The sequence below is a fragment of the Triticum urartu genome, chromosome 3 (genome assembly GCF_003073215.2).
Source record: "Triticum urartu cultivar G1812 chromosome 3, Tu2.1, whole genome shotgun sequence".
NCBI classification, from domain to species: Eukaryota; Viridiplantae; Streptophyta; class Magnoliopsida; order Poales; family Poaceae; genus Triticum; species Triticum urartu.
The window spans coordinates 1,209,311-1,227,704 of NC_053024.1; the positions used below are offsets into that span (position 1 = coordinate 1,209,311).

General features: G+C 43.5%; 1 protein-coding gene and 1 long non-coding RNA gene across 5 annotated transcripts; both read left to right on the forward strand.

Moving 5' to 3' along the window:
- The first annotated feature begins 8,397 nt into the window (after window positions 1-8,397).
- On the forward strand, window positions 8,398-11,257 carry LOC125547441. Of its 4 annotated transcripts, none has more exons than XM_048711304.1 (5): window positions 8,398-8,749; window positions 9,198-9,269; window positions 10,085-10,160; window positions 10,419-10,532; window positions 11,004-11,257. In XM_048711304.1, exons 1-4 carry the CDS (start codon window positions 8,416-8,418, stop codon window positions 10,498-10,500), a joined length of 564 nt encoding a protein of 187 aa, XP_048567261.1. In that variant the 5' UTR covers window positions 8,398-8,415; the 3' UTR covers window positions 10,501-10,532; window positions 11,004-11,257. The 4 variants fall into 4 exon arrangements, 2 of the variants coding, with proteins under 2 accessions (XP_048567261.1, XP_048567262.1); XR_007300672.1 differs by lacking the exons at window positions 8,398-8,749; window positions 9,198-9,269 and adding exons at window positions 9,536-9,554; window positions 9,652-9,715; XR_007300671.1 differs by lacking the exons at window positions 8,398-8,749; window positions 9,198-9,269 and adding exons at window positions 9,540-9,554; window positions 9,652-9,715 and having other exon boundaries at window positions 10,097-10,160.
- A 6,171-nt stretch (window positions 11,258-17,428) lies between these two features.
- On the forward strand, window positions 17,429-18,112 carry LOC125547442. The gene is made up of 2 exons (XR_007300673.1): window positions 17,429-17,860; window positions 17,951-18,112. It is a non-coding gene; the product is annotated as an uncharacterized LOC125547442 (long non-coding RNA).
- The last annotated feature ends 282 nt before the right edge of the window (window positions 18,113-18,394 follow it).

An 18,394-nucleotide genomic window follows, 5' to 3' on the forward strand; every position in this document is an offset into this window, starting at 1 on the left:
GATATGGATGATTCTCCTGTGGATACAATGCCGTTGAAAAATATTGTTGTGGCTTCTCACATTCTATTGTTATGGTTTTATCTTCACTTCAGCTAACACTCTTCAGACTATGTTTATTTGTCTGGACGAACTAGAGTCGAGACTATACTGCATTAGAATTCATAGCTGATTTCTAATTCCAAAAGTCCATATCTTATAGCTGAAATCTATTAACCTTTGTCACATGCATGTGCATTGATCCTAGTGCATATATGGCAAACGTGATGTTGTTACTCAGTCTAGGGCAGAAGAATATCAAGGACCTTTGTTCATATCGTGCGTGCCCTTACTCGGATCTTGCACACTACTAAGAACTTCTCTAAAAGACAGGGAACTGCCTCTTGTTTTCTCGAAAATGTTTTCTGCCACTATGTCGGCTCCAAAATGTAATTTAATTTGATTGTTACCATTTGAGTAAGAATGTACTAGTACTACATCTGTCCTGGATGAAAATTATGCATTCAATCTTGTTTTTTGTCCAAATTATGCTACTTACCATAATTGGTGGAACTGGTCATCTTGTTTTTTTAAACGAGAGGACCAAATTTTAATGGAGAGGAAAAAATAGAACTACAATTACATTCTTGAATTGTTTCAGAAGCAAAATGTTTTAGAAACGTATCATAATAGATGTGTTCCTGACATTCTATCCAATGGCTGCATGACTGTCCGGCGGGTTGCTAAGGATTCACCCCATTACAGACAATGTATTCACTGTTTTGATTGGCACGTAGATGGGTCCGATGAATATTCTGTCTTACATGAAGTTATTTTGTAGGCTGTAGCACATAGCACGTTAGCCATTTACCATATGAGCTCAAGATTTAAAATGTGTAGACCCTACATTAATGCAGAACGAAACTATTGTAACTTAAAGGGTATTCATCACGTAAATGTTGATAAAGAAAAATAAGTGCTTCACCAACGTCCAAGTACGTGAATATTGACCCCCCCCCCCCCCCGGTACTTTATATATACCCCTCTCATTATAAGGGAGAACTAGGTTAGTCTATCAGGCATAAAAGTATGAGAAAAGCCAATGAGACAGTGGGCAGAAATATGGGGAATAGGAGGCGTCGGTAACCGGGTTGTTGCAATGATCTTGCGACACCGAGGCTTGGGTCTGATCGTGCACAGTATCACAGGTAGTCGTAGTAGGATCAAATTTAGCATAGTCGACCACGTGCAATCATATCGATCGTGCACAGTATGGCAGGGATTAGGAAGAACATGAGTACATTGGCCACACGAGATCATCCTCTCTGCCAGCTTGACTTGTAGGCGGATGAGTCCTTCAGCTTACCTGTTCACACCTGCATGCGTGCAACACGCAAGAAGGCCTGCAAACGTAGACTGGAGCTTCTTTTCGTCATCACGGCACTAGAGCTAGCATACATGATAGATTGTTGTGCTTTTTTAGGGTAATAGATACTTGTGATTGTCTTTTCTAGTCCCAGCTCAGATACTATCCTGAGTCGTCCTGCAAATGTAAACAAATATCCAGAGCATTATGGGTGTCGGTGTAAACCGTGCGTCAATCTGCGCTGCAGCAGTAGATGATTCAACGCTGTCCTGAAGAACTACACTACTCGCTGCCTTCCTCCGCCTTCAGACCCCTGATGTAGTTTCAGTGCTCTTTTGTTTTGGTATTGTCGGTACCCTCTGCTCCTTCGTGGGCTTTTGATCTGCTCGATGTGTCGAGCTGTTTCTGGACTCTTGGCATGATCTAATTTGAGAGTATTAGCCGTCCTCGGGTTTCCGCCCCGTAGCAGGTGCCTGAAGGATCCATCTCCATGCATGCATGTGGCGATAGTAGACATGAATGCAGATTTTCTGAACCACCGCGTACTCAATAGCTTGATGACTCCATTAAACAAAGTCCATTGGCTTTGAGGTTCGCAAGCTCGTGATTGCGCAGAGATATTTTAACGACATTATATACTACTTGTTGCCCAGATCCAATAGAGGCACGTGGCGAAGAAATAAACACTTGGGTAAGTTGTGCCCATGCATGTCTAATCCAGCTACAGACCACATCGAGCTATTTGTACTTGCACAATGACACTTCCCTTCTGTGTACATAGGCAGTGCCTATTAGGCACCATGAGAAGGCAGCAGCTATAGAAGTAGGTACGTTAGCAGCAGCAACAACAACGAATGATAAAATCATTGGTCGAATATGAGGAGCCTGTCTAAATTTGGGTTTCATTGAACGGACCGTCCGCCCGGACATATAGCGGGGTTCAAGAAGTCCGGCTGTGGATACTCTTAGTCATTAGCTGCAGAATGACATGGATGGCCATGCATTTCTGATCTTCGTAGAAGTAGTAGTAGTAGTAGTAGTAGTAGTAGTAGTAGTAGTAGGTGTACGGTGATGCACAGGACAAAACAAAGTAAAAGCTCACATCCTCCCTTTCTTAATTCTATATATGAATTTTGTCTGTTCATTTACTATAAAAAGTTGACATGTGATCCTACACCCTGGCTCCTATTCGACAAAGTTTGTGGCTCTTGACGGGAGGACGCGGGCAAAACCTATTCGACAACGGCTAGTACTGCGCTCCTGCCTTCAAGCAGGGCATGTTCACAATGTGCAGCATGCATGGACTCGCTACACTGATTATGCCGCGGTCTACCACACACGGCCGTGACCGGCCACCATGTACACAGGGCCGCATAAGAAGAAGTCGTGTTCGTGTACACAGGGCTACCATGTATACATCTGCAACTTCCTCTCACGCCTTTTTTGGGGGGTGGCAAGACTTGAACTACACTTCAGCGAGCCCCAATGGGGGTAGCCCGCTCTAGACCTGGCTAGACACAACTAGCATTGAAGCCCACTGAATGCGTTCAACCCACCAAGTTGTCATAACGATTTGCCTATATATATAGAATTGCTGAACCAGAGCAAATGCAGAACAACCGCGACCCCAATAGAGCTGAGCGCAGCAGTAATTATGCAGCAAAGCCATCATGACGTAGAAACTAAAAAGTCCATGCATGCTATAATTAATATCCATTGCCCGAAAAAATATAATTAATCAACACATTGATGACTTAGTGCAAGTTTGTTAATTTACGGCAAATCTTCAATTATGTCTCAATAAAGACCAACGAAACCGAGTAGTAATTATGCAGCCAAATGAATGGAGGGAACACGAAAGAGGAAGAAGTATTTTTCGCCCATTTCTTTGTCAAAGTGTCAGCGGTCCCAACTCCTCAGAAGCCGCATCACAGCTCTATGTTTTTCTTATCCAGGACATGGAAATGTGTTGTCCAAGTTGGCCACAGGAGGGGATCCGGTTGCAGGAATCGCGGCGGTTGTGGAAGGGGAAAACGTAAAGCTTTTGGTGAGTTGGATATGGAGGGAGACCAACATGAACTTGCAGTGATGCTTGATTACTCCACTAGGAAGGTTGATGTGCGTTGTTGATTTAGTAGTTAGTCTCGTGATGTCCATTCAGGGTCATTCCTGCCACACCGGAGCCGAAACTGACATCCAAATTAAATTGTATTTAAACTTGAGCTTGGCTAAGAATAACATGGTTAATAAAAGTTAACTGCAAAATAATATGTGTGTAAATAGTAAATAGATGGAATAGCAGGGGCAGCAACGGTGTAGCTCGCCACCGAAATCGGTGGCCTCATTGGCGATAAGGGCGAGAGCAGCTAGTTGAGGTGACAACAATGTGGCCGATGACACCAAGTTATCCTCACGCTGCCCAAGTCTTCCATATATTGCGGGCTAAACCGCCAATTTATGTCAGTGTTCTCAAGTTTGACCACCAACGAGGTTCAGGGCGCCACCACCTTGAAATGTCTGATGTTTCCTCAAGGCCCGAGTTGTCGCACGGATGAATATCACGACACCTCAAGTCAATGAGATAGCCTCTTATATTGGTCAGAGCGGGTAATCTAGTGATCATCGTGGTGGGGAATTGCGGGATTGGAGCCCATTTCCGGTGTCATTTTCCGTCATTGCCTACACCAATTAACATGCCTCGACTTACCAATTAACGTCAGTGAATCCAGCATAACCACACGTTGTAGTCCACACCACCTTGCCGCCCGTTAAACACTACTTCTTCAGCTGACGCCACCGTCGATTCCGCCTCGCAAACTGTAATCATTATTGCACTTCAAAGAATTATTTACAGTAAACCAAGGCCAATAAATATTAACTATAGCAAATAATAAACCAAGGCCAATAATTTATCATAAACAACCACCATCCTGGTTTATTGGTCCCCTTTGTATTTTTTGCCAAACTTTGACCATAGATTTAACTAAGAAAATAATAATGCATGTCACTAAAAATTATATGGTTGGATTCGTATTTGAACATAGTTTGCAGTGATATTATTTTTGGTTACATGCATAAGGTCAAAATTAAGCTGAAAATGTGAATGGGACCAATAAACCAGGACGGAGGTAGTAAAAAATATTATACATATATACTAATTATTATTTGGATCTTTCGGGGCATCGGTTTCTATTTTCAAGGTGACTCCACAAATAGTTTTGTTGGGAATAGCAAGGACCAAAGAGCATTTCTAGCCATGGACAGTTGTGCCGCTGCAGAGGCTTGGAGCAGAAGCCTCAAGCCCGTCTCTCCTCCTTGACCCCAAAGCGTCGACCAAAGTTTATATACGGAATCTTGACAAACGCGAAAATGGATGTAAAATATTTTTCTAAATATTTTACTAGCACTATCATCGCAACACTACATACCATTCAGCCCACAGGGAAACCAATGAATTCCTACGAACACATGTTATTCATCGAGGAATACTAACAATAAGTAACGCCCAAAAGGTTGTCTATGAGTAATTGGAAGATTTGAGGGATTTAGCAGTCTCAGTTGACCCCAAAGCGTCGAGCGGTTTGAAGCAGCTAGCTAGCAGTCTTAGTTTTACATGTAGGTACTGTTTCATAAGCTAGCCCTACCATGAGCATGTGTGCGCACTGTTATGAGACATGTGTCACCAATTTATAGAACATACTCAATAATTAGCACACAGGGACAATGGCGTGAATGCCGATAGAAACGAGAAAGATTAGTTGCTTCAACCACGAAAATTTGAGAAGATCCAATGAACTAGTAGGACTTGTCTTAATTAGGAGGCTCAGTTCCTGAGGTGAGTCTGAACATGAGTGCGAGTGCAACAGAGTTTGAATTCCTCGTTCCATGCCAAAAAGCATGAGGAGGATGTATATATTGGGGTTGATCACTTGAAGGGTGGATACTACTAGCCTCGTCAAAAAATAAAATAAAATATGGCCCACCAACCTCCACTTTTTTAAATAATAGAATTCATTTCATTTATATCCCATTATCTTTGCTTGACTACATAGCAAGCTCCAACGAATGTCCCGCTTCACTTTTACATGCTTGCAAGACAAATAGGTGAAACCCACATACACAGAGAAAAGAATGAGAGAGGAAAGGGATAAAGAAAACCATGGGAAGAGGAGACAACAGGAAGAATGGAAGTTCCAACACTCATGAAAAGCTAGGTCGTCACTGTCAATGTTGATGTCGAGCATATGTTGACCATGCTAGAGACAGAGTCGACGTGGCCAGCTGCGATGTTGCCGGCAGAGGCAGGAAAGATCGTTGAGGGATGTTGGCATGGTTCGGGGGATCGCCTGAATGGACAATAGTAGGGTTTAGAGCTAGGTCCAAGTGGAGACGCCTTGACGGAGGGGACGGCTTCTGCAGGCCAGGGAGGTGAGGCTGGCAGGTTGGCCAATTTCAGAGGGGGTTTGGTCAGGCGGGAGGATGAAGACGACTAGAGGATAGGGTTCGGGCAAGCAGGGCTAGCGAACCGTGAACGGTAGTGCTACAGGCCGTGAATTGTGGTGACCCGGGTTTGGAATGCATTTGAGGAGCTTTGGCTGGACGGGAGGAGGAAAATGACAAGAGGAGAAAGGCTCTCGGCTGTTGGATCCTGGTCGCACTATATAGAAAACAAAGTATGGCAGGTTGCGGGTTTTGAGCCAAAGAATTAGTCATTGTTGTCAATATTAATATCCAGTCATTTTTGTCAAAGTTTCATGGGATCGAGCATAATATCCTTCTTTAGGTGTTTTTTTAGTTGTGTTAGGGTCTGTGTCCTGCTTAAAGAGTCAAGGTGGTGGGGCTCTCTGAATATGGAATAAGGATTTCCCCACCTAGCCCCCATCAGGTGGTGCATCTAGCGTCATTGGAGGGCCTATGGAGATTTGTCTCGAACGGAACTCATAGGATTCGTTCAGCGTTTGTCCTCGGTGGATCAATGTGGATCCAGTCTTCGTTCGTCTTTGTTCGTGTGTGTACAGGTTGAACCCTTCCGATCTACGCGTCTCTTCATTGGTGACGGTTTCTGTTCGGGTGCGCTGGTCCTATGGGGTAAGCACGACTATTTCCTGACAATACATTAAGGTTTGCCTAGCTCCAATGAGGGAGGTTTGAATGACGGCGGCGCGTCTTTGGCGCGCTCAATTGCATGTAGCCATTGCTAGGTGGTGTATGGACCTGGACGTATTTTTTACTTCTGATGTTCTTTGTACTACATTCTACTACAAAAAAAATTCCTCGCAAAAGACGGATATAACCATATCTCTATGCTTGAAACTAACTAAACAAAAAAAGTTACATTGTTCTACATTATTCCCAATTTGTAGAACTCGCCAAACAATTTGTAGATCCATGTGCGAAAAATTAGTTCGTTCCACCCATGAAAATTTCCGATGGACTAATAGGAGAATCAGTTCGTATCTTCTAATTTTAGAATATCGTGTTCCTGTGCATCATGCCTGTTTCTGTTGTACAATATGGCGTTACATACTGGAGCGGCATTTTGACTCCTGGGCTCAGATAAGCTAAGACATGAACATTAATTTTGTTAAAAATAGACAAAAAAAATTCTGTTCTGTTGTGCTAAAAGATGTTTGGGTGTGTGACGTCCTTGCCAAATTTGGTGAAGTTTGGACCTTCAAGGAGCTCTTAGGAAAAAACTAATTTTTGGGCATGTGAGGGATTTTGAAATTCCACATTGTTTGGATGCCATTTTGTCTTTGTTGCCACGGGATCCTTGAGTGTCCCAACTTCACCCAAAAAAATCATGAGCATCACACACTCAATCATCCTGTCCACAAAAAGTTTTTTTTATATTTCTTTGGTATTTTGAACACTTTTATAGTTCACCAATAATAGATGTTTGTGTCATGTTCACGAAGACGAGACGGCGGCGGCCCCCTGAAGATAGAACAAGGTTCTTCTCATCTTGCCCCCGTCTTGGTGGTTTATCTAGCATCGTCAGGATGCCTAGGGAGATGTATCTCTAGTGGATCTCACACGACTCATTCGGTAGTTATCTTTGGTATATCCACTCGGATCTGATCTTTGTTCTTCTACATCAGAGTGTGTCTTCAGGTTGGACCCTTCACATCTACGCATCTTTTTTTTTGCGGGAGTCACATCTACGCATCTCTTTGTTAGCGACGGTTGATGTCCTAATGTGCTAGTCCTATGTGGCCTAAGGACGGCAATTTCCTGACTGTCTGCAAGACACCAAACGACGGTGGCCCCAGTAAAGACTACGGTCCACACATCATGGAACACTAATAGCCATGGAGGGCGCCAGTATTGCGCGAGCTGCCGCAAGCAGGTTCACCACATGCCCCAACAATAGCGACTGAACCGGTTGCGGTGAAGACACTGACAGGCGGGTCCGTCAAGGCCTTCGCACGCGGGTACGGACATGACAGGAGATATCGCATGACGGTGACTCTGGCCAACAACCCACACGTCAGATATTAGAAAGCGTGCGGCTATGGCCCTCGTGGTCGCGCGGTCATCCGCTCAATGACGGTGGCCTTGAGCACACCCAGCGGTTCACCCGTCATGGACCTCCCAGGTGGTTCACCCATGAATATATAGGCATGAAGAAGAAAATTACCAACAAACCTGTTGTTACTCAGGTGTATGAATTTGTCATATCGGAAAATGAATTCTCCGCCTACCCTTACACATGTTAATAATGCATTGCTCCTTAAATACATAACTCAACCTTCATCCGACTCAGTAGCAATCTCCCTTGTCCAACTTCAGTGCAAGATGTTTACAGGACTAGCTTAACTACATAGACTTCCCATGCCATGGAAAAGAACTGAGGAGATATAGGAGAACACAAGGGAACTTTTTTCGTGACGGTTCAGCACATTCGTGAAGGGCGCACCCGGCCGTCAGGAACGTGGGCGCGTAGAATACTGCGTTTGTTTTGGCTTGGGAGGGGACGAAGAGTCAAAATCCCTAAACAGTCGACCCCATCTTTAGTTGCATCCCGCCGCCTCCTCCGCGTCTGGCGCCGCCTCCAGCGCCGTCTCCATCCCATGGAGGGCCGCTCCCTTGCCTTGCCATCCAGCCACTCCTACGCCGCCTCCCTCTCGTCGAGGGGCGCCTCCCTCGCCGTCCAGCGCCGCCCCCTCGCCGTCCAGCAGCTCCAGTGCCGCCTCCATCCCGATCGACGGGTGCCTCCCTCGCTGTCCAGCCACCCCAGCGCCGCCTCTCTCCCCGTTGACTGGGTCCTCCCTCGCCGTCCAGATCTGATCCCCACGCCGGCCAGCCGCCTCACCCTTCTGTCTCCCTCCCAGTCCAGCTCCTCCCACTGCCGAGTCAAGTCTTGGCGAACTACAACCGACCTGAGGAGAGGAAGACCCAAAAAAGGTACCCCCTCCATTCGGAATTACTTGTCTCGGATATGGATGTATCTAGAACTAAAATACATCTAGATACATCCATTTCTGCGACAAGTAATTCCGAACGAAGGGAGTAGCAGCATACACTTTTTTTCATTATTGGTGTCTGAATCCTAGCAGAGTTCAGCAGTAGCCGCAAATGGTTTTTGTTTTAGTTAGATCTGTCGTAATAACACACCTGGGTACTGTATTTAACCAACTTGAAGTTGACATATTGTGTTTATTTTCAGAAATCTGAGAGAAACATAAATTGGAAACTAGAGGAGTTCTTGGCAACTTTATTAGTCTGAATCCCTAGCTGAGAGTTCAGCAGTAGCCGCAATGGTTGCTACATTACCTTCTATGGGCAACTTTATTACATTTGTGATTTCTGAAGTAGACTACATAACCGAGTTGCTCTGTTCCTCCCATACCAGGGTCCGAGGCTAGCATGTCAGCTACCACGGCAAGGAAGGAGGCAAGTTTCCCGCTACACTCATCCTCTGCAGGTATATTGTTCTTTATAGTCTATAAGATTAATAGAATATATGCACGATTTGGAATGGCCGACATTGTAGGATAAATTAGTTCTGTATTAATTTTGAGGCTCCCTTCTTATCTTCTGTTTACAATTACAGTCTGAAACTCTAAATGTAATACACATGCACCAAGCCTTATTACCAAGAAACACGTGGAATGTGAGGCGGCGGCGAAGCACTAGCTAGCGCGGGTGCGTCACCTCTGTGGTATTGTGGGCAATCACGGTTTTGGTTAGCTCACTGGAATCAAGTGAGGTGAGAATATCGATCTTCCAGACACTTATTTCTTCTTGCAAATTAGAAAAGGGAGGTTGAGACATCATTTCCATTTCCCTATTTCTCTAATCTGTAGGGCAGTAAGATAACGACGAATGTGGCAGCGAGAAATGATGGTTCTCCTGATCTTCCTTTCTGTGGTATCTTCTAAGGCATCCCTGATATGTCTCTTTTGGTTCTTAAATGATTCTTGCTATGAATAGTTCATCTCCTAAATATATCTTAATTGTGTTTGTCTCTAGGAGCGCGACATCGTAACCCAGACAAGTTCTTTCCAGATTTAGATATTTAGCTCAACATTAAAATCGCAACTTCATGAGATTTTAAACCTGAAGGGAGAGCACTACGTAGCGTTCCTATTTGATAGCTCTCTTTGTCATATCTCATTTGATAGCTACATCCATGCCGGTGCTAAATGCTTTTTACTTGTTTGCTCTGCTGAAATTGAGCTGAACTACACTTCTACAACTTTGTAGCTATATGTGAGCCTCCCACTAATTTTTTGACAGTTGCTTCGTTAGGTACACTCATCATTCATGGTTTTTTATTACAGTTTCTTAGCATACATGATATGCTTACCAACAGGTTCGTGGTACTACTGTCTTCAAACATTTCAAAGCTTAAGACATGGCAAACTGATGAGTTGGAAAACTTTATGATGCTATCACCAATTCATTTTAAGCATCCATGTATAGCAGTTCTTAATGCGGATGATTTAAGGTACTAAGTGATGTTCTAACATACTTCGCACTTACCTATGTTGTTTTACATATGCCCATTATTTTCTATTCATGTTACCTAAGGTATTTCCCGCTGACAAGTTATTTTCTTTGTGATTATTAGGTTCCAAACCTGCTGTTTGATGTTGCTGGTATTATGTTTGGTCAATGGTATACCTTCTGGGAGTTCTTCTTTGCAACTTTGATTGGGAAGACCAGCATCAAGACTCGTATTCAGGTCTGTTCTATACATTTTTTATCAACTAATCCTTATTTTAGATGTTTTTAAGGTACTCTGGTCATAGACTATTGTAGTACAAGGTTCAGAGGTCCAACTTGTTTAATTTCATATGCACACTTGATACTGTTATAGTTGCTTTTAGCCATAAAGATTGTGATAACTATAGTCTTCAGATCTAAATTGTAGTTCTATGACGAAGTTATTGTGTAGGTGTCAATTCCTTGTGGTTTGGAGCCGTTTTAGAGAAAGTTAGAAGCCATTCATGCCAACAATACATATCGTCTTTATCTAGTTCTATTTGCTGGAAAGGACCTTATTTCACCAGACTTATTCATCTGTGTACTGTACAGTGTGCATGTTCATCTCTTTTTTGTTTTCTGTATATCACAGCTATTCCTTTGGCTGTTTTTAGTTGAAATCTGTTTCAACATTTGAAGTACTTAATACTTACAATTTTGTTCCTTTTAGGTGGATGAATCTTCCCAAGCCTAAGAGCTTGTTGGTACTCTGTTTGGAAGCTTCTTCCCATGCTGAGAAGACCATGGTGCTACTCCGACCAAGGAGAATCATTTAGGAATGTATTTTCTGACTGTTCAGCTTCGTTTGTCTTTTGGAGGGGCTAAATGGAGCAGCTCTTGTTCTTTTTAAGTTTTGGGGAACCATGAGTTGGAATATCATTTTGTGAACAATTCAAGATATTGCAATGAATGTGATCTTATTTACTCGGTTGTGCATATTGCTGTGCAGAAATATGAATGGAATCAATTTATATTTTAGCTGAATTTTGAATGATTTAATGTAATACCTACCGAATTTGCTGTTCTGGAGTACAGTAGCATGGGCATCAGGAGAAGTTCAGTCCTGAAGGTGTATTCCTGACGGGGATACCTTCAGGAAAGACAAACTCAGGGCAAAATGTCGTCTGTCAGGAAACACCGTCAGGAATGTATTTCCTGACGGTTACCTTCAGGAATGAAGCTCGTTCCTGAGTGGCTATTGCTGACGGGGTTTTCCTGACGGTATAGGCATGTTCCTGACGGGAATGGCTTATTCCTGACGGTTTTCGGCCGTCAGGAAAAACTCCGTTTGGGGTAGTGCCGTGTGTGCCGTATCACACGACCTTGCCGCCTCGCGCAGCACTGCGGCTTCACATCGTCATCGGCATCTCGCCGACTGTATCTCACGGCGGTCTGACATCTCGCCTTCTCCACACATCTTCATTGAAGCTCCGACGACTAGCTAGTACGTAGACCCTCTAAGTTACATGCATAACAAAACTAAATATGCATATACATGAAATCAAGATTAGTTCCAACAGGCAACCCTACTTATGTCGTGATCAGAGCAGCACCAGAGTCAATAATAATCTTGCGGAGCTGCACCATGGATGGATTAGAAAGCCCAGCATCCATCGACGAAGGGGACCTTGGCCTTGGTATCCACCAGTTTCGGAGTGGATTTGCAATTGTCCATTTGCAGCATGCTCCAGGTTTTTCCTGCGATCTAAAAAATATAGCGTACCCCAGATTGAAAATAATTGTGTCATGTATTGAAATTCACAGAATTGCTAATTCTTAGGCATCTCAATGGATTTTCAATTTTGGTGAAGATGCTCCTTGATACATGGGGCTCGCCATGGGGGGCACAATGGCAGAGTTCAAAGGTCGCCCAAACCAAGGAGATGGTGGAGCAGTCCGCCATCCTGTAGTCCAACCAAGACGAGGCCGCGGTTGAGGATAACCACCGCTTCATCCTCCAGCAACGGGCGGAAATTGATGAACTCGTCGGCTCTAATGAGTCTGACGATGATCCATAGTTGCCACAGGCGCCAATTAGTCCAAAGCACGGCCCGGAGATCATGGACATATCCGACAATGACTAGCCTAAGTAGATAAACATAGTACGTATGTTTATATTCTGCATGGCTTGTATGGATTTGAAGTATTTGGATGCAGCGGACGAATTTTGAGGTGTGACTAGTCAGTGCCCCGTTTGATGCCCGGATTTGATGTCCGCAGCTATAGATGCATCATTTCATTAAAGAGGCAATGCGCTAATGTGGCACTCCGGTCCTGCACCTTTCTCTTCAACTACAAGTGAAATTGCACAGTCGCATGGATGGTAGTTAATAAAAATGTGCTCGATAATTTGACACAGCATTATCGCAGCACATATAAAATAAAAATTTGGAGGTCACCAACAGTTCCTGGAGGCCATACTATTTTTTTTTGTTAACAATATCAACACTACAAATTAGGAAGTCACCAACAGTGACTGCGGGTATCCATACACCTTCCGATCCCATCCGAAGGTGCATTTTCCATGGGCTCTCACATTGTATTATTCTTTTTTTCTATTGCAATAAGAACTCGAGGACTTTTATTCAAATCAATCCATAAATTACAATTCTCACTTGGCTAACATATAAGAATGACATCATTTATTTAAGAAATCCTATGATCGCAGAAGAAGTAAACACACATACACATGTATATCGCATGTATATCTGCGACTAGGGACCGGTGGTGTGGTTTTCCAAATAAAATCATGTCTTGTTTTCCTGATGTTGGCTTAGAACTGATGTAGTTAAGTTTGGGGTATACCCACCATAATTTTACTCAAATGGCATAAAATGGTTTCATCAAATGGGAAAAAAGCAACTGTCTAGCCACTAGATTTCCTCATTTTTCCGAGTGCCTACCACACTCGGAAAAGGCTGGAAAATCTTGCTGTTGTGTTTGTAGAGTAATAAAATTTGCTGAGTGCCATAACATGTACATGGCGAAGCATGGACGGAATGGCTCGAACAACATATCCATGTGACGTCGCTTACTGTTTAGTGCATTGCATATGTGAAACACAAAACTATAATATAGGCACCAGGTTACTGTGAATCTGTTGTCCACCTGGTTGTGTCCTACTTTTCATTAGTACCTCCCGCGGAGTGAAGTGGAAACTTCCCAGCCTAGCCAAGTTTTATGCATTATCTCGAGCATCCAGCTCATATTTACTAAAGACATAACTATTGTAACTTGTGGGAATTACCCACACGAAGCAGATGTTGCACCAACTTTCACTTATATTAATAACACCTTCCATCTTATATATGCCCTTCCAACTTCACCAGCATAGATATCACACCACGTCATTTCACTTTGTTTAAACTTGTTGGTACCTTTTAGCATAGTATATCGTGAAGGGAAAATCACATAAACAATGGGGAGGATATGCAAGAGAAGAACTCAAGAATTGAAGAAGCATTTGGGAAACGGAGGCTTCGGGAACATGGGTAATGTCGGGGATTTTTTCATTGCTAAATAGAAAGCAGGTCATTGTCAGCAAAAGCCAAGAGTGTGCCCTAAATTGATTTCTCTTTCTAATCATTTGGACCTATCTTGTTAAATCATAGGTAGCATTCCATGTCCCTGAATATGCACTAGTGTAAAATGGGGCTAAGAAGACACGTGTATTGAACAACATTGAACAAAACAGTGGGCAATGCAGGTATTGTATATGGTACAAAAATACACTTGTGTGCCAGGAAACGAAATGTGTGCAATTTTGAAATGCAAATCATGTGTGATAAGGGGCATACACTAAAGTATAAAATTGCATGTGTGGTCAGCTATCATAACGAACACAATTTAGTATTCCTAATCGTGTACGTTCATTGGCAAACGATTTTAATATAAGAATTGTTTTCGTTGATTGCAATCATCACACACATTGGGTAATATCTGAAGGTAACTCATGTGCGATAACTCGTCACAGTTCATAAGATTTTGTGATGATAATTGTCTGCTCTACGGGGCACACAATTGAGTTAAAAGACATGCGTGTGATATTGGGAATCATCGCTCATGATTTTGCCATGTGGATCCTGTGCGATGAGACTTGCTCTGTCTGGAAAATGAGACACTCTAGTGTTCAGACGGATGTTAGCGTCCCACCTCTCATCTATATAGACGCTCTAATGGGGAGAGAGCCCCCTGCTCTCTATGGTTCCCCCTCCAAATTTGCAGCCACACCCCCTCTAGATGTCAAAGTCCTCCCATCCCGCTACCCAAGACAACCCCTCCATCCGGGCCCTTGGATTTGTGATCCAACTGCCCACATTCCTCCAACCCCCTGCTCCCTAGACATTTGCTCCTCTCGGAAATTTCCGCCCGTCCCAGATTCCCAGAGAAAGAGAGCCCGCCTCTCCTGTAGCGTAGCAGCCTCACGCTCGAGAGCGCTCATGCCCCAAAGCTTCTCCATGTGCAACCCCCTGCATATCGAATCCTTTTGATGATGCCATCAAGTGTCGCGGCATGATGAACCATCGTATCTTTTCGATGATGCCATCAAGTGTCGCGGCATGATGAACCATCGAATCTTCTTACTCTTCATGTCATGAATCTGCAGCACCACCGGTCCATGCCAGAACAAAATGAGGCCACCACTAGCATCAACACTCGCAACCACTTGCTTGTTGTCCATCTTAAGCTTTCTCGTTAAATTCCTGTCTTAATTATATTGAGATGTGTTTTAGATAAGAACAACACATCCGACCCTCATAGTTTTTGGATGTCCAGAAGACCTCTCTTTGCCGTGGAGGTGAACATTCCATGACAATTCCAGCCTATGATTTTCGTTGCTCCCAGCGATCACCATCAAGGGGAGTCACCGATATGAAAGTTGATATGTTTGGGTTGCCATCAAAGCTGAGTCTTTTCTGGTCATGAACTTTTTGTGGAGTAATCATGAGGCCCTTATCTAATATTTCAGTGGTGTTAGTTTCCAGCATCGGAACTTTGTCCAAGAGAAAACTAGCCAGGGAACCTATTGCACACCTGTTCTTTCCATGAACGTGCAATCAACACTCACTAGGCCTTTGCATGCCACTGAGAACACAACCCAATTCTTCTCCAAACCACCACGATTCAGACCAAGGGTCCATATTTGCTTGGGTATTGATCATATCCCCTGGGTTGCCTCTTCATCTGCCGAGTCTGCCTCCTATACCCATTGAACCACCACCACGAGATGCCCATCCACCAACCGGACCTCCGCTTGTAGATTTGAAGTTCACCAGTAGCCAACTGCCCCATGCAGGATTCTGGATCATGTATGCATCACCACAGTCGGTTACCACATGACCAATCGGACCGCAAAACACACAAAACTCATGCAGTTTATTGTACTCAATAGGGTAGTTCTTCTTCTCTAACAAGGTTAACCGCACAAATGTAATTAGAGAGGTATCAAGTTTAAGGACAACAGGGGCACACCAATACTTCAAAGGGTTTACATGCCCTTCAGTAAACACTACCTTGATCGGAGGGAGTCCCACATTCCTCACGATCTTATCAGCTAACTAGGTTTTCTTCATAATGCCTTCAGGTATGCCCATAATCCTCACCCAGGCTGGGATGCGGTGCAAGGTATACTCAGCCACATTTGTGATTCCATCGTATTCTTCAATGACCACAGCGGAGTTACGAAAGATCCAAGGAACGTAACAACTTGAGTAGGGACCCAGGCATTGCGCATATGCTAGAACAACATGACATGGCTAAACGGCTTCATGATATGAACTCAAAACATGCTGGTCCATCTTGTTTCCTTCAGTCGGTTTTCCACACCAGAGAAATCTAATTCCTTCTCCTCCTTTCCATGGAAGTTCTGACCCTTAAATTTTTCACCCCGGTTTTGCTTCATACGGTCGCTTATCAATGCCAGCTCTGCTTCCCGATGCAACGCCGATTGGCGGCGCCTGAGAATCAGACTCTGGGATGCACCACCTCCTCGGGATAGCACTAACACTTGATAATGACGGCAAAAGTCACATGGGGTGATTTCAACGTGGCAGAGGGCCCAGATCGATCGGTAGATGAACTCTAGCTATGGCGCCACCAGAGGTATCGGAGAACCCCAGGAGACGTAGGGGATAAATGAAGGAAATATGCCCTAGAGGCAATAATAAAGTTATTATTTATTTCCTTATATCATGATAAATGTTTATTATTCATGCTAGAATTGTATTAACCGGAAACATGATACATGTGTGAATACATAGACAAACAGAGTGTCACTAGTATGCCTCTACTTGACTAGCTCGTTGATCAAAGATGGTTATGTTTCCTAGCCATGGACAAAGAGTTGTCATTTGATTAACGGGATCACATCATTAGGAGAATGATGTGATTGACTTGACCCATTCCGTTAGCTTAGCACTTGATCGTTTAGTATGTTGCTATTGCTTTCTTCATGACTTATACATGTTCCTATGACTATGAGATTATGCAACTCCTGTTTACCGGAGGAACACTTTGTGTGCTACCAAACGTCACAACGTAACTGGGTGATTATAAAGGTGCTCTACAGGTGTCTCCGAAGGTAATTGTTGGGTTGGCGTATTTCGAGATTAGGATTTGTCACTCCGATTGTCGGAGAGGTATCTCTGGGCCCTCTCGGTAATGCACATCACTCAAGCCTTGCAAGCATTGCAACTAATGAGTTAGTTGTGGGATGATGTATTACGGAACGAGTAAAGAGACTTGCCGGTAACGAGATTGAACTAGGTATTGAGATACAGACGATCGAATCTCGGGCAAGTAACATACCGATGACAAAGGGAACAACATATGTTGTTATGCGGTCTGACCGATAAATATGTTCGTAGAATATGTGGGAGCCAATATGAGCATCCAGGTTCCGCTATTGGTTATTGACCGGAGATGTGTCTCGGTCATGTCTACATATTTCTCGAACCCGTAGGGTCCGCACGCTTAAAGTTTCGATGACAGTTATATTATGAGTTTATATGTTTTGGCTGTACCAAAGTGTTATATTCTTATCTCTTCACGATAGGTTGTTTTACATTTATCAAAACCAATGAGACAAGCACTCATTTTATTACTATCTGAAGTTTGATTCATCCGCAAGCACTCATTTTATTTATTGCAGAGGCTAGGTGAGCAATTTAAAACAGATCAATATCCTAGCCGTGATGCTATGAATGAGGGTATGCCATCTGGAATTCTGATCGAAGGTATCACACAAGATGGTCCACTGAAGCACGTCATTGGTGTTGGGCCTAGAACAAATGTGAGCCCTCCAAATTGCAGTAAAAGATATACCATACATTATGTTAGGCGCCGGAAAGGCGAGTCCTCCAGAGAGAATAATGGGAAGAATAGCTCCGCAAGCAGTGCTGGAAGGCCAAAAGGTGGCGATGAAGAGTATTCAGTCCTGGCTCTGTAAGTAGTGAATGAGAAAACAAGAAACAAAATGCTGCCGGAGCTAAAGAAGAGGAAGATTGGCTGAAATTCTAAACCCACAACGTGAGTGTTTTACTCCTGTGGGGGAAGCTTAGTTCGATATATGGGATCCCCAGCTAATTATCCATATACTCCTCATTGAAAATTCTGCAGGTATCGTGGCAACAGCGCACTGTTATGGTTGACAATGGAAGACACTGGACGTTTCATTGTGCCTTCCGTCACTGTAGAAGCATGCACATGTGCTGTCATTGGTTGTGTACAGTGTTGTTTCTGTTGTTTTCTAATTACCTAGATAAGTAACTAGTTTCTTTATCGTTCCTATGGTTTTTTCGACAATGTCTCAGTTTATCTCCTTGTTACATGTTGTAATCTTCCCTTTTTGCGGGAAATATATGTTGTACCGTTCGTAGGGAGTATATTTTGGTTACGATTTCTTTTTCATCATTTCCTCGTCCCTTATCTGCATCAGTTTTCACTTGGAATGGAAGCTATGTTTTGCTTAGGTGCCATACCGGATTACCCAATCCATGATATGCTCAGTTTTGCCCTGTTTGCTCAACACAATAGGACAGCACAAGTTCTAAGCATCTTGGT